At 33.0% G+C, this 25360-nt stretch overlaps 1 protein-coding gene across 3 annotated transcripts in view; it reads right to left on the bottom strand.

Moving 5' to 3' along the window:
• The window catches only part of LOC118199219 (E3 ubiquitin-protein ligase SHPRH), a 248889-nt gene that overhangs the window by 191905 nt on the left and 31624 nt on the right, over positions 1-25360 (bottom strand). For 2 of the 3 annotated variants that reach the window (XM_085809803.1, XM_085809805.1), the window contains exons 4-7: positions 23477-23723; positions 12196-12451; positions 5719-5857; positions 634-900 (exon numbers count right to left, since the gene is read on the bottom strand). In XM_085809803.1, coding sequence (XP_085665929.1) covers positions 634-900; positions 5719-5857; positions 12196-12451; positions 23477-23723 — 909 coding nt within the window. The remainder of the gene's footprint in view (positions 1-633; positions 901-5718; positions 5858-12195; positions 12452-23476; positions 23724-25360) is intronic. The other variant, XM_085809804.1, reaches the window with a different exon arrangement.

Below are 25360 nucleotides of genomic sequence, written 5' to 3'. Positions count from 1 at the left end.
GTTTTAAATATTTATTACTACCTTGTATGTAAATATTTATTGCCACCCCGTAGAGCTACTAAAAATATTAAGTATTTATTACCAGCATGTAAAGCTAGTATGCCTCCACTCCCCCCCACACACACACAAAAAAAAGAACAAACAATTTTGATGCCAAATATATTCCTACACATTTTATTTGCTTCATTTTTTTAACAGTTCTTATATTTGCATCTCCAGGATGAAGATGTTGATTTCAAAGAGAGAAATTTTTACTTCAGCTAAGAAACAACAGTTTCAAAGAGACAAATTTATGACAGGTGTGACTTTAAGCAATACAGAAATTTGTGTATCCAATCTGCAAACATGGCAACTGCAGCAAAATATAATTCTATCTTCAGTTCTAAAAGTGTTAAAATAATGTAAGTAAATAAAATAACTTGCACTTCACAAATACATAAACATAGATACTGAAATTTAATATGTTTTTTTTTTTTTTTTTTTTTTTTTTAATTACCAATTCCATTTGTACATAAATGCTTAGAAACTAAATTTTACACATCTTGATACATGTCAAACTTTTCCTAACATAGTACCTAAAAATTAAGCAAAATAATTCAACAAGAAAATATATAAAGTAATGTAAATACATACACTAACCTGAGAGGGATCAACAGAGCAGTATGGACAAAGATAATCATAAGATGACACATCTGTATTATATAACATACATTCAGTATGCTGAATAAGTGAGCAGTTTTTGCACTGGGCCATCAGCTTCTTATCAGAAGACTCGTAAGAACCTCCACAAGCACATTCGAAATAAATCTCTGACAAACTATCAAAAGTAAAATCTCTTTCTATGTGATGGCGTAATGTATTACGAGTGGATCTCTTTGATACAGAGTCAAGGAATACTGCCTGAAAAAAAGAGAAAAAAAAATGCTCACAAAGCAAAAAATTAATCATTTTTATAAATATTACAAAATGTGACAATTCCAGGAATGTCCCTTTAACAATATTTTTGCCCATTCGATGCTATACACATTTACACAACTCTTCCTTACATATATAAACATTAAAATGGCATTTTCCCCATTTCTGAGAGCAGACATGTACATATCTCCCATTCTCTTGAATATTAGTTATGTTATTTGCCCATTCAGCACAGATTCTAATTTTAAAAATAGGTAGAAATCGTAGAATGCTAATTCACGTGAATAGGCAAGATTATCTAATTGGTGAAATATTTTCGGCCAGAAATTTCACAAGGAATGCACTGTTAACTGTGTGTATGTAGTGGGGCAAAAAATTTTGCAGAAAACTTCCTCTAATTCTTCAGTTAAAATTTTAAACACTTTCTTGACAAGTATGCAATTCTTTAGCTATCAACCTCAAACTTAAATCATTCTTTAGAAAGCACTACATTACACATTCTGTTAATATCGTCTGACACATCTCCCCTATATTTGAATCTCGACTAAAACATGCTAGTTTTCAATGGCATTTTCTCCATATAAATGAACTAATGCTTCATTAATTCTTTTTTCGATTTTCATTAAAAAACTGCAAATTCAATGCTTTAAATTTTGGAATAAAAGGATAATCTCATGACATCAATGCCAAAACAAAACTACTTCAATATATTAAATTTATATTCATTAGCATAAAGTGCTCCTTTGTAGTAAAACAAGGAATTAGGTCAGAATTGAATATACACTGAAAGTAAAGGGTTGTTCTTGTGAAAAAATTTTCATAGTAATAGGAACAAGAATTAAATAAGCATGTAATTTAACAGTAAACTTTCAAAGTTTTTTCTACAGGATCAATTAAGTAAATAGCGACACATACTGCATTAAAAAAATGCATAGTCTTAGTGCATAAAATGTATGAAAATCCAAATGGCAGCTTACATTTGTATACTCATTTACTATATATTTCCCATGTACATAGCACATTGAAAAATCACTTCTTTGCTGTTACACATGATGAAAACAAAATAAGTTGGATTGTAATTTAGTGTCCACTACAACTTTTGGAGACTAATATAACTGTACAATGTTTGTCTTACAGCATTTACTTGTAATGGCAATATTCTTTGTAATTGTTCCTTAACAACTGCATTACTGAAACATAAATGCTTGTATTTGTATTTTAATTAATAATAAATGCTTGTATTTTAATTAAAATGCAAACACTTTTACTTAAAAATACCCTTTCTACAACATGTTTAGACCAGTGTATTTAAAGGAAAATTTTTACCATTACAAATGAATTAAATTTGCAAAACAATCTTTGAGCATTTATTCACAATATGCACATTTGAAAATGGCCGGTTTTAATAAGTTCAGCTGAATAAACTTAAAGGTCCTAGCAGCAGGTCTGTATAAAAATGACAAACATTTATACAATTTGAATAATATAACCGAACTTCTATAACTTATGGCTCACATATTTACATAGACATTTTCATATACACAGGCTGAAAAAGTAGATACACAGTGAAACAAAAATGCTAAGGCAGTGGCTTTGATTGTTATTTTTTAAGCCAATTTGTTTATGATGGATTTTTATCATATACAAATGTTAATGAAATTTGAAAAAATATAGATGAGAAAAGTAATATTTAAAGATGGAATCTTCTGATGTCGCAATTTTTCTGAGTGCAATATGATCCTGTTGAAAATATGGCTACGTCACAAAAGCAGAAAAGTTTTTCCTGAACCAGTCAATGCATAGAGAGGTTTCACCGACTTTTGATCAAAAATACATAGTTCAACAACATCTGAGAATCGTCCGATGATCATAAAAATACAAGTATAATTTATTTGAAAAACTGTTTACTATTGATTATCAAATTAAAACTGCTGCAAGTGAAGAATTAAAGGATTCTATTGGAAGGACAAATACAAGTAAGTAATTTTATATTTCTAAGGCTTCTAATGATTCAAGTAAACAGGCATTTATAAAAAAGAAAATTATTAGTCAAGTAATCCTTTCATAAAAAATTACAAAATAAAAGTTATTATGATGAATCATCAAATAATGAACATTTCTCTTTTTAAAAAATTAATAATGTATGTTTCTCTTTTTAAAAACTGGCAAAGGTTTTGAATTTACTGCAATTAACACTGACTTCCATGCAAACTCCTGAACACGCGACTGGTACTTCACATCTTATAAAAGCGAATTCACTATGTTTTCCAGTATCCAAATACTTTATTGCTCCTACTGAAATTACATTGGTTAATATGAGCTAAATAAAAGATTATGGTCTACGTAGAGTCAATGTTCACATATACAGTAAAAGCTTTATTATATGATTTATTTATTATGAACACCATGAAGGACCTCAGTGGCCCCAGGGAAGTAAAGCCCGAGATGACAATCATATAGCTATGCCACACACCCCCAAGTCAGTAACCTGGTTCCCATGCAGGATAACAAGTGTCCACACGAACACTGATGATGGTTGCAGCACCACAGACTGCCAGCATGGCAGCCATTGTTGTGGCTTCCCTTGACACTGCAACAAAGATGCATGCCTTCAGTGGTGCAATGGAAAATGACAGTGGACAAAAGAGTGGCACCAAGTTGTCTTTTCAGATGAATCCTAGTTCTGTATACAGCATGATGGACATATTCATGCGTGAAGACATTAAGGATAACAAACCTAACTAGCTTGCATTTATCACTGTCATTTGGCTCAGTGTCTGGCATACTGGCGTGAAATGCTGTTGGGTACACATCCCGGCCACCTCATGTCCGCATAGCCAATAATATGGATAGCAGCAGTTATATTTCTGACATCTTAAGACCTGTGACTGTATCCTACGTTCATGGCTTTCAGCAACAATATATATTTCAGAAATGGTAATGCACAACTGCATGTTGCTTTCAAGATCTCTCACCCACTGAAAACATCTCGTTCATGAGTTACGAAGACACTGGCATGCCACTATAATTGATGAACTCTGGAACAGTGTTAAGGCCCCATAAAATGATGTACCTACACATTCATCATCCAAGCTCAATTCAATGCTGGCCAGCCAGTTTACAGATGTTGCTGCCAGAGATGACAGCTCTCTATACTGAATTCTGCACACTCTCCACCCAAAATTCAATCCTGGTTTTTGCCATTACACTGATTACATGTACAATAAACATTACTCAGCTGTTTGCTTTCCTTCTAAGCATAGCAATTTTAATAACCAACAGTGTACATCAGAGTATGTTATCACTTTGCAACAGAAAGCTGTTATTGTTCTACCAGGAGGTCAGAATTCACGAAGAGGCTTTTCTCGCTGGTAAAAGCACACCTTAGTAAGTGGGGCTTTTAAATATTAAAATACACTACTGGCCATTAAAATTTCAGCACCAGGAAGGACACATCTATGGAGGGTGGCTGACATTATGGTAGGCCACAAATCACTCGGATTGCAGCTGCTGTTGAGAGGGCGGAAAATATGGTAAAGAGAGAGTATCGTCTGACTATATGAGGAAGTTGAAATCAGTAATGATTTCTGCATGCAGTTGTGCATGCTAATTTGAACATGCACAGAGTGGCTGCGAAATTTGTGCCCAAGCTGCTATTGGCAGAACAGAATGAACTTCATCTTGATGTTGCACAGGACCTAGTGGACACTGCCAGCATGTATCCTGAATTTCTGAAAACTGAAGATGAGTCATGAATATACTGGTATGACTTGGAAACAAAAGCACAGTTGTCGCAAAGGAAGCATCCTGAGTCTCCACGGCAGAAAAATTGGGCAAATGGTGTGTAGCAAAATTTAGGTTTTGTTAACTATGTTGTTTAATATCCATGGAACTGTACATCAAAAACACTCACTAAACAGTCAAATAGTGACAAAAATGTACCATCAACAAGTTATCTGCCATCTCCTTGATGCAGTTCAGTGCAAATGACCAGATGGCAAAAAACTGGCAGTTGTATCATGACAATGCTCCAGCATATTCATTACACTTGATTCAAGTTTCTTGGCGAAACACGGAATTCTTGTTGCTCACCAACCTCCCTACACTCCAGAGATAGCTCCTTTGATCCAGAGATAGCTCCAGAGATTTTTCACATATACGGTATTCACATATACAGTTGTTTCCAGAATTGAAGATGACATTTAAAGGATCCCATTTCAAGAGTAGAGAAGAGATAAAGCTGAATGCGACAGCAGACATGAACACCATTCAAAAGAAGTCTTCCAGAAGTGTTTTCGGCAGTGGAAGAAATGGATGGGCTAAGTGTATGAAGGCGCAACGGGCTTAATATGAAGGGGATTAGGATCATAATCCAGTCGCATAAATAATATATTTTTACCAACAGAAGGTCAGATAAATTTTAGACAGCCCTTCCATCGCACTGTTTGATAACGATGGAGATGTATTAATAGAATTATGAGTTCTGCAAGTAATACAAATCTGCCATTTGCTAAATTTTGGGGGAACAAAAATTTTTCTAAAAGTCTACAATATTTCAGTTATTTGAGCTTTCTGGATAGTCGAATGCAAGACAGTTGGGCTTTTACTGTAGTTTTAAATTATAGCTGAATAATAATATTCAAAACAATCACACAGCAAACCTCAGTATAACAAAGAAACACTGCATTATTTTGCTACTCTTTTCATGCATACTTTTATTATTAATAATGTACAAAAATATAAACTATAATACAACAGTAAACTGTAAATTTCAGATATCACACTAAATAAACAAACACAAACCAAATTTGCTTCTAGCCTGGCATCAGGTATGGGATGCTTTAAAATGAGAGCAAGTATTTCTATTGTTTTCCCTAGTCCCATTTCATCAGCTAAAATACCACCCAATGGCTTCCCAGTAGTGTATTCTTCTTTCACAAAGCTGCGAAGGAAAATTAATGATTTTAAATAACTTCAATCAGAAAGGAAAAAAATCAATGCAACATGTTTTACAGAACTTCATAATGCAATGGATATATATACATTTTCATTTCACACATACGAGCTCATGCAGACTCTATCAACCCTCATGTGAAATTCAAATTCTGGGGAAACTAATCTTACCAAAAATTTTCAACTTATCGTTATGTAAGTTTCATATATACATCCACTATTCTTTTTTCAATTACTCATTCTGCACAAAGCCTTGCAAACCTGCAGGATACACTGCAGTTTTCACTGTTTTTCTCATGTGCAATGTGAATACAAGTCAATTTTCCATAAAAAGTCTCTCCACAAAGGCATCGTTCTCCTTAGACAGAAAGCAGTAGTGTGCTTTGGGTTCTTCAAATCACACAAATTATTACAGAACTATAACAAGCAGAATATTACTGAACTACAACAAATCAAATAACCTAACCATTCCTTACAGAAGAATTTGCCTGTTTGGGATCCCTCGTGACATATACGTCTCTGTGTTACGAAAATACTAACACTTACCAATTTAAGTTTGAGCTCGCGTCGACCACTGTTTTGCTTTTTGCTGAATTCTGAAACATATATTCAGATTGTTCAAAAATTTGCTTTAAAATAATATTTGTCAGTCACTTATACAGATATTACGCAGATTTAATAAGGAAAAAATGGGAAGGTCACAGGCTCTTTCAGCAAAACTGAAACTAATAAAGTAAACTTATTTGAGGAAGTATGAAAAATTCAGCAATAATTTGCTGCAATCATATTATAGTTCCTCAAGAAGATAAGGATTAAGAAAAAATGAAAAAAGTAATTCAATAAATTTCTCTTGGAATGAAATCAGATAGGTTTAGACAGAACATTAAAACGGAAGCACAGAATATTAATTTACATTTATTGGAATCTAAAGAACAAATGACAACTGCAAAAAGTGTGCTTGCTTTGCATTTTTAGTTTTGATAGTTCTGCACTAAAATTTTATAAAATTGCATAAAGCTATAGATCCAATGAAGGCATTGAAGTTAATTGTTGAAATGATTCAGATCCCACCAGGTAATAAAATCACGGAACACTTCTAAATCTGACCCAGCTCAAATCCCCAGTGAGAGACCTAGCAACATGGGAATTCCCCACACAGACACACACATGGGTATTGTGGATACGAGACACAAAAGTATATACAGTACAAAGTCTTTAATCCGGACATCCATAATCAGGAATGATCTATAATCCGGACCTCGAAGCTACAAACTTTCTGCGCATGCGTAGTGTTTACTCATGCACATAATACTTTTACGCATTCACATAATATGGTTACGCATGCGCGTTTAATGTATAACGGGATGGTATAAGCTAGGCTAAAATTATCTAATTATCTATTTCAGTTAATGTTGCAGATTGCATTGTTCCTTAATCTTCTAATTGGTTCCAGCTTATTATTTTTTGCAGACTGTTAGAGCAATTTTATAAAAAGTAAGCTTGAACTTTCGATTATGTCAAAAAGAGTTTAGGATTATTCAATTATGGCAAAGCACACTAGGGCTATCTGCCCAAAAGGGAGGGATGCCTTAGTGAAGGACTTCCTAAGGGAAACTGGCTTGTATACACGTTACACATGGGGAAAACCACGAAAACACCCATGCAGCCACCCCATTCGCGGGAGTCAAACCTCAGACTAAACTACCAGTGTTCAGAGTCTTTACCACTCGGCCGCTGGTGGGCCAACAAATTTCTTGGCACAGCAATTACAGGACTTAAACAGCAGAAATTTGTAACTGAACAAGAAATTATGTCTGTTTATAGAATTAAAGAGAAAGTATTAGCACATAAAACGAATCAACTTAAACAACTTACATTGAAAGAAATGTTTAACAAAGTAAACAAATAAATATTAAGCTTTTTTTGTAAATTTTGATACCCTTTAGATCACAATTGCTCTTTATTTCATAAATTACGGTTTCATATTTTTAATTTTATAATTTCTGCATGCCATCTTACCAGATTTAAATTTATGATCTATAATCCGGGATTGCCGAAGTCCCGACGAGTCCGTATTAAAGACTTTGTACTGTAGCTCTCTCCTTGGCAGATACATTATGTGAATCAGCATAATCGAAATTAAGAAACATTATCCCAATATAAAATGATGTTGTTCGAATTTATACTATATTCGGATTAGTTTGTGTGCTATTTGATCAAAGAAAGGTGATACTTTGCCACCATAAATTACAGCATACACACTGCAACAGACTTTCAATGAGTTTATGAAGTCTCCACACTTATTTTGACAATAGCAGCAACATAAATGATTCTCTAAAGCTTTTGATGGGTGAAGGAAATGTCGAATCATTCATAAAGGTCCTTCTCTAGTGTACCCCACATAAACTCAAGGGGAGAGCGATCAGAACTTCATGACAGGCAACCTGTGCATATGTCTCAGGCTCAACAAATCTATCACAATTCAAGCTTAACAGTACTTGGTATTATCATCCTACCTGTAATTTACACTACCATCAGGATAGAAAGAGGTCATTCACTAGATTCAGATTACCAACTGACTTCTCTTCATGCACAGCATTACTGAACTAGGTTTAACCAAATAGAAATAAAGCCTAAATCATAGATCCCACCAAATGTCCTCACATTCATAAAGTAAGTATGCTATCTTTTTGGGTTAAACAGTTTCTTCAAGCCATTTTAGGTAACCCCGTAAAGCTGCAATTTAAAATAAATTTAGCTTCAGATTACTATATATTGCACAGTGAAAAAATACAAATTATAACGAAATATATTAGATTATTTTAATAAACTCTAAAATTAAATTTAAAGTTTTACTATTATTTTAACATTAATGAATCGGGCTAAAATTACAATATGAATGAATGTTTATACACATGTTTAATTCCATCGAATTTGATATTAAAAAAATTAACTCATGTTAGAAACAAGTATATGTTTCAGTTCAATATGAAAACAATCTAGTATCAAAAACAAAAATTTTCATTAGAAAAGTATGCATCTCTTTCCTTGGCAGATACCATTATGTGCATCAACACAATCCAAATTAAGAAATGCGATCTCAATATAGATTATATTGTTCCAATTTATACTTTGATTAGTTTGCATGCTATTTAATCAAAAAAGGTTACACTGTTTCGCTGAGCCACCATAAATTATACCATAAACATACTGCAGCAGACTTTCAAGGAGCTTACGAAGACTCCACACTTATTTTGACAGCAGCATCAATCAATCTCATAACCATGCTCATATATTTCACTAAACTGGACTAAAATAAAACGCTACCTGTCCTAAAAAGAAAACTTTGCCAATTTAGAAAGACTACAGAACATTAAATACTATAACCTGGTCCATCATCAAACATCAAGCTGCGAGAAATTTCAGCCATTAAAAAATAGCAGTTACCTTAAAACTACAGCTGACGTTAAAAACGTGTGAAAGAATGGAAAATACGGTATTGGCGAGCATAATTTTGAATAGCTGCACTGCTCTACATATACTTCCCAGTACATCTATAGAATGCTTAAATACAGAGTTGAGATTCTTCATCCATATAAAATTATTCAGGATCGTAATGACCGATAATGCTCATCCCTATCATATTACATTAGTGATCGACCAGAGACCAATGGATGGAGTGGTCTGCATATTTTCAGGATTTAAATTGGAAAGAACATGCATGGGATGTATCACGATTTGCATTGCTGCAACCCCCACCTAACACTTTACCAAAGCTTCACGGCACTATTAATCACAAATACGCTTTATTATCAGAGGAACTACCTGACAATCTAATGGACAACATGGAAAATAACAATAAAGCTTGCATTTCAGTCAGGGTTGACCACATGCCACATTAATTTTTTCATTGCATGTCCAGAATGTTGTAACAGCAAATTTTCCCTGCCTACTTTCTATGACAGTTCATACGTTCTTATTTCATTTTTGGGGAAGCAGAAATTCTTTTTGCAAAATTCTGCATTCTGAAGAAGTGTCGGGCATAATAAAATAAAGATCTTGCACAAATTCTATGTTCTTAGTCAAACAATTATTCAAGTTATCTTGAGTTTTAATATTTTCTTTTAATTATTCACACCAATGTATTTATAATAATTATATATATCACCAATATAAAAATCACATAGCGTACAAATATATACAGATGAAATCTTAAGAAATTTAATGTATTACTGAAGATGAATAAATATTAATCTATTGTGGGTCATCTATTATAATGTGGGCAAATATAATAATTTACTGCTATAAAATCTATAATAAAAAATTTAAAATTTGCATGTTAGAACACAAACACTAGCAGAAAGCATAAACAGCAGATGCTGTAACAAATTTCTGTTTACACACACCACAGACGCAGTAAAAAATCATAATTCAGTTCATGCTGTGTATGTCCTGCTAGTATTGACATATGCTGAAGTTTCGCGAGCACTTCTTTTGCGTGTCATCTGAAACCCAGACTGGTTCAACAAATTAAATACTACAAAGAGTATTAATGTATTAACCACCACCTTGCTTTATTTTATTTTGGCAATTTTTTACAGATGAAAAAGTAATAGTTATTCATCAGGTTCATGTTGGTGGCTTTCATGGCATTTTTTAAAGATTCCCAAATTTAAAATTAGGCAAAATAATAACCTTGTGTATGGTGTAGATTTTAACTGAAACTCTATTAATTTCAAGAGCAGATCATGAGCAGAGATCTTCTGCTTCTGACAAAGGAGGACCTGTATCTTTTGCACTCAAAATCGATAGTGTTTGAATCAACGCCAAACACAAAGTTGTCGTTTTGCCTAATTTTAAGTTTTACTCTGTTTTATTTCTTTTCTTTCTTAATTACCAAACTACTGATATTTATCGTAAGCTGGCAAATATTATCAACATATGGAAAGAAAACATACTTTAGCAATTTAAAAAATAAATTTTAATTATTAAATAATGTTGATACATGATACATTTAAAAAATAAAACACAAATATCCAAATCTTTCTGTAATATTTTTGGTACTTACATATTAATTACCTTGGAGAAATTTGACAATTTTTTTTTCAGTTAAAAACTAAAAGCTACTCACTCATCGGGTGCAATTTGGCAGTTTTGGGTATTTATTTTAAAGATTCCCAAACTATCAATATTTATAGTTGGCAAACCTTACAAACATATGAAAAGAAAACATTTTAGCAATTTAAAATTCAAACTTCAATTACTAAATATATCACATTGTAAATTATGTGATATATTAAAACAAATAATACAATTACATTCTTCTCAAAACCCTTCTGTATTTTTTTTTTAATTCTTCTCCCCAAGTACACAGTGAACTGTTTTCACTTAAAAACAAAAAAGCAGAGAATTGCAGTCTTCTCATTGCGAAAACCTTGGCAAGATGGCCTAGCTACCAAATGTATCTCGTCATTGTTCCTTTTAGATATTTTGCAGCAAAATTCAGTATTCCTGCTAAAATTTTAACACATTTTCTTCCACTTCTAGCCAATTCCACAAGCGTTTATTTTAAAATTAAGTTTAAGGCTTAGTGGATATACTAATCAGCTCATGATTTGTTATTTAGACTAATTAACAATCTTCTGAGCAGAATATATTCAACACATTACATTCATACATGCAGGCTATCATGAATGAAGCTTTTTCTTCTCCTTTTAGAACACAGAAGCATTTTTAAGAAATAGCTGCCTGCCTATCAGCCAGCCTCAAATGACTTCTATATGATCGCTGCTTCATACTCAAGATAATAAGCTATCTTTTTTCCTATTTATTATTTTATGTTTTTTTCCCTCCTAGTCATTCAACTGGAATCTTTGAAACAGCATTTCTGAAATTCTGCTAAGCTGTAAAATACTCTTACAGTACCAAACTACTTATATTTCAGATTCTTATCTACGATTCTGAAACTAATATTTTCTCATAATATCTTTCTACACAAGCAGACTCAGCTTTATTTTCTCAAAAGCGGCAAACAGTCTAAGTTGAAAGCAACTGCTTGTGAAGATTAACTTAGCTTTATTAGACATGCACTGATATAAATTTATCATTTCATAAAAATTTTCTTTTCGTTGCAAATTACACATTAAGAAGCAAAAGAATTTTATTCATTAGAAAAGATTCTGAATTAAATATGAAAGCTTGCATGTATGAAGACATAAACTGGATCCTCTTTAAATTTGTTTCATTTTTTTTTTTTTTAATTTGGGAATTTAACTCATCAAAAAAATATTCACAGCATGAATATGAAACATCCAGTAAAATACTTACAATCCACCATATTTTTGGTAATATAATTTTGCATTTTCTTTGAGTTCAAGTTCTGTATAAAGTGGATGAATTTCTGTATGAACTATTTCTTCTTCTTGTCTAAGCATCCAATGCACAGCTTGGCTCTGGTAGTGTCTTAACCTTGGAATTAAATATTGACTAAAAATCTGCAATTCATTTTTAGGATCAAAGGAGTTCTGAATATTATCCAAAATTTTCAGAGCACTTTGTTTAAGACACAAACGGTCTTCAAGCTCTGAAAAATACAGAAAAACATATAAATATTACAAAAGGAAGATATGCATCTACATCAAATAGTTAAATTCAGTTTTTTAAAGATACCAATATTATACAGGTGAACAAAATTAAAACAAGAACAGAAATTTTAATGCTAGAAGAATGCATCCATAAATTAGGGCAATGTGGTAGAGGGCAAAAAGAAATTACCCATGAGTGCAAGTTAATTCCATCACTCAATCTAAAGTGATCATGATGAACACAAGCGAATAATATACACTGTCACAAAAAATATATGCACCCAGAAAAAAATCGAGCCACAATCACGAAACTCGGCAGGAATGTAGTCTGGTAAGATATGCCAATAAGACAAGGGTAAGTGCATATGACTATGCGCATATGAGATGCAAAGTTGGAAGAGTTTAAAAGCTTGATTGTTCGTGCCACATAGCTATTTAAACGAATCTTTCGACTTGGATGGACGGTATTGTGACTAGAGATGCCTCCAAGACATAACTGGCGGCAATACAAACAGTTGTTGGACTTTGAGAAGTGGCATATAATAGGCCTCAGAGAAGCAGGTAGGTTGAACAGGTGTATTGGCTGCCCCTTTGATTGGAGCGACAACACCGAACATGAATCACGGAAGGGATAGTCTACCGTCGTGCAAGGTCAGGGCATCCCAGAAACACAAATGAGTACGAGGATCCAGCAACAGCAACTTCTGCACCAAAAATATAGCTAGCATCGATTTGACGCCATTTACCACCTTCCAAGCATCCAGTAGTTTCGCGGGAGACCATTCGGAGACGAATGGCTGATGTTAGTACAGTCAAAAGTCATTAATTCGGAAACCCATAATCTGGAATAATCTATAATCTGGATCTCAAAGCTAAAAACTTTCTGCGCATGCGGCGCATTGACACATGCGCATAGGCGTTTACGCGTGCGCGTAAGACCTTTTACGTCTGCGCATATGCGTGTGCGCAAGTGCAGAATACGTTTTTGCGTGCGCGTTTTATGTATAATGGACTAAAGCTAAAATTATCTAATTATCTATTTCAGTTAATGTTGATGATTGCGTTGTTCCTTAATTTTCGAATTGGATCCAGCATATTATTTTTTGCAGACTGTAAGAGTAATACTATAAAAGTAAACTTGAACTTTCGATTATGTCAAATAGAATTTCCGATTCTGGAGCTCCAAAAGAATCGTACAAAACGAAAGTATGTTTCGATGTCCATCAAACAAAAAGTGGAATTGCTGCAAAAAATGGATAAAGACATGAAGAATGTGACAGAGAGGTTAGTGAAAATGAAAAAATTTCAATTGACAAGTTAGTCGGTATTCTCGGCACAGCAATTAACGGGACTTGAACAGCGAAACTTTGTAACTGAACAAGAAATTATGTCTGTTTATAGAATTAAAGAGAAAGTATTATCACATAAAACGAAGCAACTTAAACAACTTACATTGAAAGAAATGTTTAATAAAGTAAACAAATAAATATTAAGCTTTATTTTTTTGGTAAATTTTGATACCCTTTAGATCATAATTGTTCTTTATTTCATAAATTACGGTTTCATATTTTTAATTTTAGAATTTCTGCATGCCATCTTACGAGATTTAAACTGATGATCTATAATCCGGAATCGCCGAAGTCCAGACGAGTCCGGATTAACGACTTTTGACTGTATATGCTGTCGACGTCCATTAAGATGCCTACCTCTGACCCCATACCGTTGGCAATGCCAAATAGAATTTTGCCAAACTCGGGCAAGCTGGAGCGTGACCAACTGCATGCATGCGATCTTCAGCAATGAATCCTCATTAAGTCTCAGTGCTGATGACTAATACACAAGCATGTGGAGGTGGCCAGGCCAGCGGTTTAATCAAGCATTTGCTATAGAGGCATACAGTGATTACACAAGGTGTGACAGTGCAGGGAGCAATTTGTTGGGGCACATGATCACCTCTAATTGTCCTTCAAGGCACTATGACAGCTCATAGTTACATGGATGACATTTTAACGCTGGTTGTACTGCCTATGCTAATGAAGTCACCCAGGTGGCATTTATTAGCACAACAATGCTCATCTATATACTGCTCTCCCAACAATTTCTTCAAGGAATGACATACTTCCATGGCCTGCCAGGTCACCGGACCTTTTGCGAATAGAGTTTGTTTGGGACTTGCTTGGAAGGCAACTGCAGCCCTCCTAGAATATTGGTGAATTAATTGCCCAGTTGCAAAGATTATGACATGATCTTCCACAAGGGGGGTCATAAGTGACCTATTTTATTTGATACGATGCTGTGTTTCGGCTTGTACAGCAGCCAGAGGTGGCTATATTACTTACTGATTCGTAACCTTTTTCATGCCACAACTTCTTAATAAAGTGATGTTTTGCTCTGATTTGTAATCATTTATCTCCTCATACATTTCAGATATATATTAACAGGATTTGTAGCCACATTTTAGTTTAAAAAAATAGGCCCTTGTCAGGCACATTTTAAGGGGAAAATAAACACCTGTCTTATTACATTATACACAACTGCACAACCTTAAAAGAAAAAATAGACTTGTAATTTAAAATACGAGAAATTCAGTATTTATTAAGAGAGAATGAGCATCACTCAACCATGGAAAACAATTACACTTTTTTTTAATTTTAAATAACAGTTCAATTTACAGAATTAGATTACAATGAGAGGAAAAAAACTATGCAGAACTAAATTATATTACAAGATTTAATGATGAAATTTCAGTTCAAAATAGAGAAAATAAATAATAATAATAAGCCATCTTTCCTATATTCGCTTGGGACCTCAAAAGAGATAAAATTTATTTTTCCACTGATATTAATATTTAAATAATTTAACTTTAATAAAAATTCTGAACATTTTCTAAATTTTCATTGTATAACAGTTTTCCCTTAACATATATAGCAAGCAAAGTAATTTAGGTAAAAATAAGTTAAAAAAAGTAACTTTTCTGAAATCAGAAGACGAGAAATTGCTTCATGGAGTCATCCTTTAACAGTAAAAGCTTAACTAACTGGCATACTCCGAAATTGCTGAATATCTGAAAATTTCGGATAATCAAGCGTAACTGGTAAAAGAGGAATGGGATGGCTGTTCTTTATATTTTTCAGCTAAATGATGCTTTTGATATTTCGATATGTGCATCATATAAAATAATAGCCCAATGGAACTGAAAAATAATTTGCTTAGCAAGCACAGTAAAACTCTTATCTCTGCAAAATATCGCGAACGTTATTGTGCAATACGTGCGCCTTAATTCTCCTGCACGTGACATTACACAATTGGAATCAACAGCTGCTAGTATTTGGAGTATAGATAAGGAAGGGCGTTTAAAGGAAAACGCCCCTTTGCTTCGTACGGTTTTCACCGTCATGCACCCATGTGGCATATTTCTCATTGAGCATTACACGTCGTGATACTCATATTAATTAATAGATATTTACCAATCTGAGATGTTTTCTATTCTAATTTTGAACAGACTGCGTTAAATTTCCGGAATAGAATCGTTCTTCGCTTGGTTTGGTAGACCGCAGAACTTTTAGTCTTATTCAATCCAGGTTGGAAAGTGACCAAAAAAAAAGTCCGTTGCTTGCTTTGCTGCGAACTGCAACGGTTTCAATATTCGAGGTTTTGCGGAGAAGGAGAGAACCTCCAAATTCCATATTGTATAATGCATTGGCCAAAAAAAAAAGAAAAGATATTATTTTGACTATTTAATTACTTTCCCTTTATTTATGACATTCCGAATATTATTCCTTAGAAAACTTAATCTGTGTTAAAACACACTTACCCGTTTTTGAAGTTTATCTATACTTCAGAAGTTACTGCAAATATATTATTATAAATATTCATACATATGCTCCTAATATAAGCATGCTGATCATAATAAACGCGAATATGAACTTACCACGCGGAACGAGAATGTAAATTGTTAAAAATCTTGAAATTCAAACGTGTGTAATATTGGGTGAGAGCAAAAGAATACGGAATGTTCGGGAATTTTCTACCGCTTTCGCAATTCTTTGATCAATAGAACCTGCACCTGTCTGTACTCACACGCACAAAGGTTATGTTAAGAAAAGTTGTTTATTTAGTTTCGGCTTAGGTACGGGGGGGGGGGGGGGGGAATGTGTGTTCATTAAAAAAAAGCACTAAAAGCAAAAAATAAGCCCTAAAAACCAAAAAGTAAGCACCTATCAGGGCTTTTAGATTTTATTTTCAAATATAAAGACTTATAAGCACTTGTAAGGACCACTATGAAACTACTTGTGACAGTACTTTGTTTCCTTCAGGTTGAATTTATAATATAATAAAGGTTCTTAAAACAAAATTATGACTCGAGAAAATTATTCAGGAGATTCCTTCAGAGTTGTAGGAAGATTAGAAGCAAAACAATTACTTGATAATAGGTATAGATATATGATTGGATTATTTGTTTAAAGCAAAGCACATTAGAGAAGAACTCTAAACTCTCTTCATTTTTTAACGGAAAATGGCTGCACTTTTATATTATATGTTATGAAAACCCATATACTGAAATTTTTTCGCCACTTGCTACTTCAGAAAACCATTCCAAGATGAAGAGACATTTTGTGAAGATCCAAGGACATCACAACAATGTTTCTAATCAGCAATATTTTTATTCTGCAAGGAAGAATAATACAATCCACAGTATTACAATATCAGAGGATCCCTTCATCCAATGCATATGTTATATACCAAGATGAGGAATCCTAAGCACTAAACAACAATTATCTTTACATTAACTTATAAACCAACCAGACTCAAGCTGATCAGATCACTAAATACTTGAAGTTTGATTTTGCTTTGAATCCTGACAAAAAGAAATGTATAACATTTTTATGGTTTTTCTGGTGTAGTTCCATTTCTCTCAAAAAGTTCTTCGCAAAAGCATATGTCTTCTATGAAGTAGAATAGTAATAAAGCTGCCAATATAATCAGCATTTAGCCAATGTAATTGATCATGTCACTATACGTTGACACAGATGTCATAAGATACTTACCAACCTATGACACTCAAAAATCAGGGGATTTGTTTAAGAAATCAGGAGATTTTTCACAATGTTAAAAAGACTTTTTAAATGATAAAAATAGTTTTTAATAATGAATTAACTTTAAGTAGTTACTAATTCTTAATTGCAAGCAACACAAAAATACCTTACACATAAAAAAACATTTTTATTACCTGCATCGTTTAAGAAAACAACAACAAAAAAAAAAAAAAAAAAAAAAAAAACATTTTAATTAGTTTTTGTACAAATGTTATGAACAGTGGCAGATTTTGCTTTCATATTCAGAATGTTATGAACAGTGGCAGATTCACGCTTAGCTAAACTCGCAGTAATCGGCAAACCTTTCGTGTGTTGAGCAATTTTTTTTATTTTGAGAGAAATTTGTATCAGCTTTATGCTTATATTTTGCAGTATTATTTTGAGAACTGCAAGCTGAATGGTGCAGAAATTACTTTATTATTCTCAAACCTATTTTTAACGATGGAAGTAGTAACTGGATCTCCATTTACTTTAGATATTTTATAACTTTCAATAGAGCCTTTTATCTTAACTCTCAAAGCATTTACTTCTTTAAAAAATGCAAGAAGTGGGTTCCATTGATCGATGATTCTAGATAAGCATTTCTTTAAAGACAGCCAGCGTGTACGCATTTGTTTCAAAATTTTTCTTATTTCAGTATTATGCAGTTGTTGGAACTGTTTCAATTTTTCCTTCCTTTTAGAACTCCTTTCAAGATAATGATAAATATCAACAATGTGTTCATCAACATTTATTGGTAAAGAAGCTGTCCCAGCTGCTAAATTTAAGAGGTGACAGGTGCACTCATAATCTGCAAATCTGAATTTTCCTTTGTTAAGATGCCTGCAACACCAGTCTTCAAGCCTACCATTACTGGTGCATTATCGACAAAAAGTGCTAAGCAATTACCCAGAGGGACCACATTTTCTTTTAAAGTTTTAATAATTAGCTGTGTTATATTAAAGCCTGTCAAATGTCTTTCTAAAGTGGGGACAGAAAGTAAATTGCACTTAATTTCTGAAGACTCTGAATTTAAAAAAGAAACAACAATTGGAAACAGTTTTGAACTGGTATTATTGCTTCCATCCGTAGAGAGGCAGAACGGAGCTGTTTTAATGCAATCAATAACTGAAGATATTTCTTTAATAATTGCACCTGTTTTGGTCCTTGCACTTGAGTATTTTTTAGCAATTTCACTATCGGGGAAACATTTTTCTAAATAAAGCTGAAGCGTTATCTGATGCATTCAGTGGCAGGTTGTGCTCCAGTAAACTGGCAAAGAACAGACATTCTGCATTAATAACTTTTTGGTCCTTTTCTTCTGAAGAAAAATTTTTCGTTTTTTTTTTTTTTTTTTTTTTTTTTTTTTTCAAAACAACTCATGTTGTCCTTGTATTTTTGTGTACGCACATGATTGAGAACATCCCCCTTCAACCATGCGAAATCGAAAAATCACGACAGACAGTACACATCACAAATTTATTACATTTCCTTGAGGAAATAATGGAAGGAAAGTCAACTGTGTACAATTTTTGAAATGTACAGGAGTATTTCACCTTTCTTGCAGACATAACAAAAGATGATAATTTCTAAAACTATTTCCCAAAGGCGTACTCACACGACTCAGGACAAGATAACGAAATAACTAAAGAACCTCCAAATAACAGCCTTGAGCTTGCTTTGTGCTCATTGATTAATATATGGCAGATGGCACGCAGTGGAGCTTGGAGAACGACGTTTCTTGATACGTATGCTGTCCCTTGCAAAGCAGAAATCCTCATCTGATTTGCAAGGTTTTGTTTTAGATATAATCTAGAGAAAGTTTAATTGCTTTCCGACATTCAAAATCCTTTTTTTTTTTTTTTTTTTTTTGTGTGTGTGTGTGTGTGTACGTGTGTTCATATAACGAAGTATTAAGCCAAGTTCCATAAAAATCGTGAGAAATTCTCAGAATAAGAAAAAGTCGGGAGAAATATATTGTAAATTGAGTTGGCGGGACAGCGGTCGAAAATCGGGAGTCTCTCGCCTAAATCGGGAGAGTTGGCAACTCTGTCATAGTATTATATACAGAATTGGAATTTATCAGAAAAGTCAATGTTACACTAATCTATGTGCATTGCCAAACACACTATCATAACCACAGATGCCTAAGTTATACTGTTACAGGTGAATTGAAACAATGTCTTCTCACAAACAGTTCTTTATATAGTATGATTACTACAAATAATACCGAAATGACACCACACTGTACATACAGGTATTTATTGTTGCGACAAATACTCTTAACTCCTCAACTAGGATGCTTGATGCAGATGTAGAATCCATACTGGCTATGTAAACAAAATGTCTGTCCTTTGGGCACAGGTGTGTCAACTTCATTAATCCTACTTCTGAATGCATTAATTATGCGCACACTACATGACAGTGGTCAGATTCCTACCAAAGCAGGCAGCAGTTTGACAGGAATCCAAATATACACAATGCTATGGTTTTCCCCATCTAGAATTAGATGCAAACTGACTTCATCTTACAAGAGTCATACTGAAGATTGTCTACACAAGCAATTAATGAGCTAACATTCATATGAAACACCCAAGGCTATTAAGTGTACACTTAATAGCATTGCTAATGATCTGCAAGACCTACTATGGTGTATACATCATTAATTCAGGTTTTCCAGTTGCTTCCTTCATGTTATTGCAATTTTCATGGCCAGCAGTTGAGACAGTACTCCGATACTATCTATTTTTTAAACCACAAAACCATGAATACATATTTAAAATATTTACCTTCTCCTGAGTTTTATGTTGTTATTTTCATAATTACATATAACGGTCCTAAATGAAAGTACTGTAAAAAACCAATTTCACTTACTCAGAAGGGATTCTTTTCTATAAAAAGCTACATTTAACCATAAATATAGATTTGAAACAGCTATTACCAAGACAAAATTTTGAACATATTCTCAATTTTTAAAGTTAGTGCATGCCTTATTACTCCTGTCTTGGGAAGTTTATGTAGTTTCCGAATTATGCACAACTTATCCAAATATAAAATATAATGATATAGCTTTAATCAAGTGTAATCGATAGATAATTATGCTTATACTTCATCTGTTATACTACTACAACACTTACATACATTGGGCTTCATGTACACAGCACAAAAAGAAGGAAAAGTTCTATATCTCCTGTTTCTACAGGGCCAACTGACGAAATTCAACTTGAGTTTTCCATGTCTTGAAAGTGCAACTTAGGATGTATACGGTACAAAGTCCGTAATCCGGACTTGTCGGGATTTCGGCGATTCCGGATTAGGGTTTTTCCGGATTATAGATCATCAATTTAAATCTAGCATGATGGCATGCAGAAATTATGCATTTAAAAATATTAAACCGTAATTTATGAAATAAAGAAAAATTATGATCTAAAGGGGTATCAAAATTTACAAAGAAAAAAAGCTTAACATTTATTTGTTTACTTGATTAAACATTTATGCAAGTTGTTTAAGATGCTTCCACAAAAAATTCAAAAAGTTCCTTTTTCTTTTTTCTTGTGTCATCCAATGCCATACTCCTCGCATAATTTTGAGACTGATATGCCTTTATCCATTTTTTGCAGCAATTCCACTTTTTGTTTGATGGACATCGAAACATGCTTTCACTTTTGTAGATCCTTTGGCAGCTCTGAACTTTGGCAGAACTGGAAACTCTTTTTGACATAATCGAAAGTTCAAGCTTAATTTTCATAAAATTGCTCTAAAAGTCTGCAAAAAATAATAAGACAGACCCAATTAGAAGATTAAGGAACAGTGCAATCCGCAACATTAACTGAAATGCCTTGGAATCAGTAAAGATAATTTTAACCTAGCTTGAACCATGCGTTATACATTAAACGCATTATGCGCATGCATAAAGCATACCAAAGAAAAAGTTTGTAATTTTGAGGTCCGAATTATAGATCATTCCAGATAATGGATGTCCGGATTACGGATTTTGCACTGTATTAGATTTTATATATAGCATTATTCTAACATGCCACCTCCTCAATTGTGTTAATGGTCATCACACAGAACACTTGTAGACTTGAATATTCATCCTATTGCTTGGTTTTAAGAGAGTCTCATTAATCATCATTGTCAGTTTTATAGATGTTTAAGTAGTTGATGAGTTCCTACAGTTGATGGTAAACGCCGTTTGCATTAAAGGAAATTTTTAAAAAGCTCGCTGTAGCTGGAATCAAATTTGAAATTTGTATTGAGGGCCTAAAATTCCTAATTCAAGTTTAAAATGTAATCAAAAGCAGTCATACAGACTTCTAATATTTTTAAATAGTTTTTGTAACCTTGAATTGGTTGAAGAAAGTTTTAACTTGATTAAATTGTTGCTTAATCAATTCAAAAAATTATGGTTCATTCTGGTTGGCTGCATCTGGTGTTTACAAGGCAGAGGCGGGTTTCGATATCTCCTGTTGTTTGGCACTTGGAAGATTCGGGAACTCTTCTTCATTAAGTTTAAATTGGGGGTTGTTTGCATTTTTCTTAAATTTCTTCACGTGCTTTTTCTTGCTCTATTTTTTGTGAATATTAACTGGGTTTTTACTACAACCTCTATAAGAGACAACATGATTATCACCACACAAGCTGCAAACTAGGAGATGTTTTTCTTTATTCGTAGTACATTGATCAATCTAATGATTTTTTGCACATTTCAAACAGCACTGTGTATAATCACACAGGTCCCATGTATACCCATACATTTGGCACTTATGTCCGAAACTGCTATGAGAAAGAGGCATTTTCTTGATTTTAATGTTAAAATGCCTCCAGCATTTCATACCTAGATTTATGCACTTTTAAAATATTGACTTAAATTTTAGGATGTATTTTAAGATGCATACACACAACAATAAGAAGATGCCACCAAAAAATAGTCTAGGTCAGCGGTTCTCAACTTTTTGGACTAATGCGTACCATCTGGAAAAAAATTGAAAACCTTTAGTATCACCACTATAAAGTAATACTACCACCACTCTAGAACAAAAATTACATAAATTTACAAGTGTTAGAGAAAAACTCAATCAGGATATTGGGGTTTTAATTTTTCAATTTAATAGTTAAAAGTACTTTGCTTCTTTGCATACCACCTATTTTTCTCTTGCGTACCACCGGTTGAGAACCCCTGGTCTAGGTTATGTATATATGGCTTTGCCAGTCAAGTGGTTAGGGAAAACCATTTGTCTCTTTGTAAGGTGTATAAATACTGTTCTAGTCCCAATAACAATAAAAAGGAAACATTTCATAAGAAACAAGAAATTTTAACAAAGTTAAAAATATATGTGGCCAACATTTACATTTCTACAATTAGTAGATACCATTCAGTTGATGGTATACAGCATATAAATCCACATGTATTTAAACATGTGTGCAGAATATGTATCGATGAGTTGGCTACTGTCAAAATGTATACTCAAAAATATACAAAAAAATTCATGTCTACCCAATGCTGAAACCAGGGTTCTCGATAATAGGAAAGTGTCAAAAAAATTTTAATGGCAAATCATTCATAAATCAGCTTTTTTTCAATTCACTAAGTTCACAGCACATATTAATTCCTAATACAACAGTGATCACAAAGCAAAATCTTTCTATACACTTTAAAAGCAAAATTTTGCCCACCAGGAGCTGAGTGATAAAGTCACTGAACAGTTTGACCTGGCTTCAAATTCTGGTGAATGGACTGGCTGCATGGGAATTTTTGTGTTTTCTCCTTATTTTAGGTGGATACGAGATAATTTCCCTAAAAAGGGATCTTCCATGAAGGCATCCTTTGTTGGATTGTGCTGACTGTTATAATAAAAAAAAGGGCAAAATCATTCATACACTATAAAAAGCAAATTTAAAAAATAAGTCTTAATTACTCATTTCAAAACATATAAAAAAATTACTTACGAACATAGTCTATATTCTTAAAATGTTTCACAGCACCATTTACATTTTTGACTGAGCGGCTAGATAAAATTTCTGAAGGAGATTTTAATGACAGGATCACATTATCAGTTATATATACTTCAAGTATTAGCGTTGATGATGCCAGTTGAACATTTGCAGGATTTAAAACAATGCGAAAAGCCTTTTTATCCAATAAGTTTTCTAAAACTTCACGTGGCACATCACAGGTAGCACAGGCGAATTTTTCCTGTTTAAAGGCAGAAAAAAAAAAACTTTTTTGATGCATGCCAATTAAATTAATAAACCTATGGAAAAGTAAAGATATGCATATCATTTTTACACCAGAATATCATTTACAACTTTCGCAAATTTATCGAGTCTGAAAATATTTTAAACTAATTTCTACTTCTTCCTTGAATCATTTTTAATAAATAAATGTTTATAAAAGTCTACTAATGAAAGAATGCTTAACAAATTTTATTGATGACCTTTATTTTACATTGCTAAATCTTAACAGCACCCTATAAGGGTGGTCAAAAATACAACAGAATTTCTTATCATATAATGAGACTGTTGACACTTTTTTTAACTAATATTACACATTTAGCAAGATAATATTTCACCAAGATTTATTAGTATTTAAATTTCATTAAATGACTTTTTTTATCAATTTACAAAATTAAAATGCTCTCACTCTGTCCCCTTTAAGTGAATTAAAATAATATATGCAAGAATATCACACACTGTTTAAAGAAAAAATAATAAAACTAAAATACGACGATCTCGGAAGCAATAAGAAATTTTTAAAAAAAATCACGAATATTAACCTTTCATAAAAAAGAAATTAAATATAGTACTTCCCTGCAGCCACCTTAATAGAACTCACCAAATTTTCAGAATGTGACGAACTCTGGCAACATGTGCTAACCATTCTTCAGGCAACCATGCTCCCAACTTTAGCATTTTTCACATGACTATGTTCATTTTGCTATATTCCAAATTCCAGCAGTTTTCATAAACAAATTGCAATATTTTTTGCCTTAATTTTAAAATATACTCTTGTGAACTTAGCCTGCAATGGAAGAAATTCTGGTAATTTCTGGAGGAATACAGAATTCTGCTGCAAAATCTCTAAAGGAACGAGGAGTAACACTTGTTACTCCTGTGTTGCCAAGCTTTTTACAATGCCGAGTCTGCATTTCTTTGATTTTTTAAAGGTAAAAAAGTGAAAAAAAATGACAGAATGATTGAGACGAATGTAAGCACTTTGTTTTATAATGTATCATGCAATCCTTACTCAATAATTCAAATGCGCATTGCAAATTCCTAAAGTATACTTCCTTTTCATATGCTGATAATGTTTGCCAACTTACAATAAATATCAATAGTTCGAGCATCTTTTTTCTTAAAAAAGTGATGAAAACCACAAGCTTGCACCCAATAAGTAACTTTTACCTTTTTAACCTGTAAAAAATTTTCAAATTGTGCCAAGGACATAGACATACATGTTGTACATTTTAAGTAGGTATTCCTCAAAACCAATTAACAAACCTACTTTAAAAAAAATTTTTTTTTTCCTTTCTGGTGGAATTTCAGTGGCACTTATTTTATTATTTTCATTACAATTATTTTTATTTACTTATTACTAAGATTAGATTTCAAGCAATTATTCCTGTTAGCAGTTTCTGGCAAAGTATTTCCCCAGAAGTTTTATCACAATTTCTTCCATTACAGGCAAATCCAACAAGCACATAAGACAAAAAATACTACAATTTGTCTATAAAAACTTTTTCCACTCAGAATACAACAAAATGAATGCATGTGGAATAGCAATGTTGCTGGTTAAAACTGAAGAATTGTCATGCACATTGTTGTTCCCAAAGT

Source organism: Stegodyphus dumicola, chromosome X2 (genome assembly GCF_044657685.1).
Source record: "Stegodyphus dumicola isolate Sdum_Otavi_A_Nest chromosome X2, ASM4465768v1".
Taxonomy (NCBI): domain Eukaryota; kingdom Metazoa; phylum Arthropoda; class Arachnida; order Araneae; family Eresidae; genus Stegodyphus; species Stegodyphus dumicola.
This window is presented reverse-complemented; position numbering and strand designations above follow the sequence as displayed.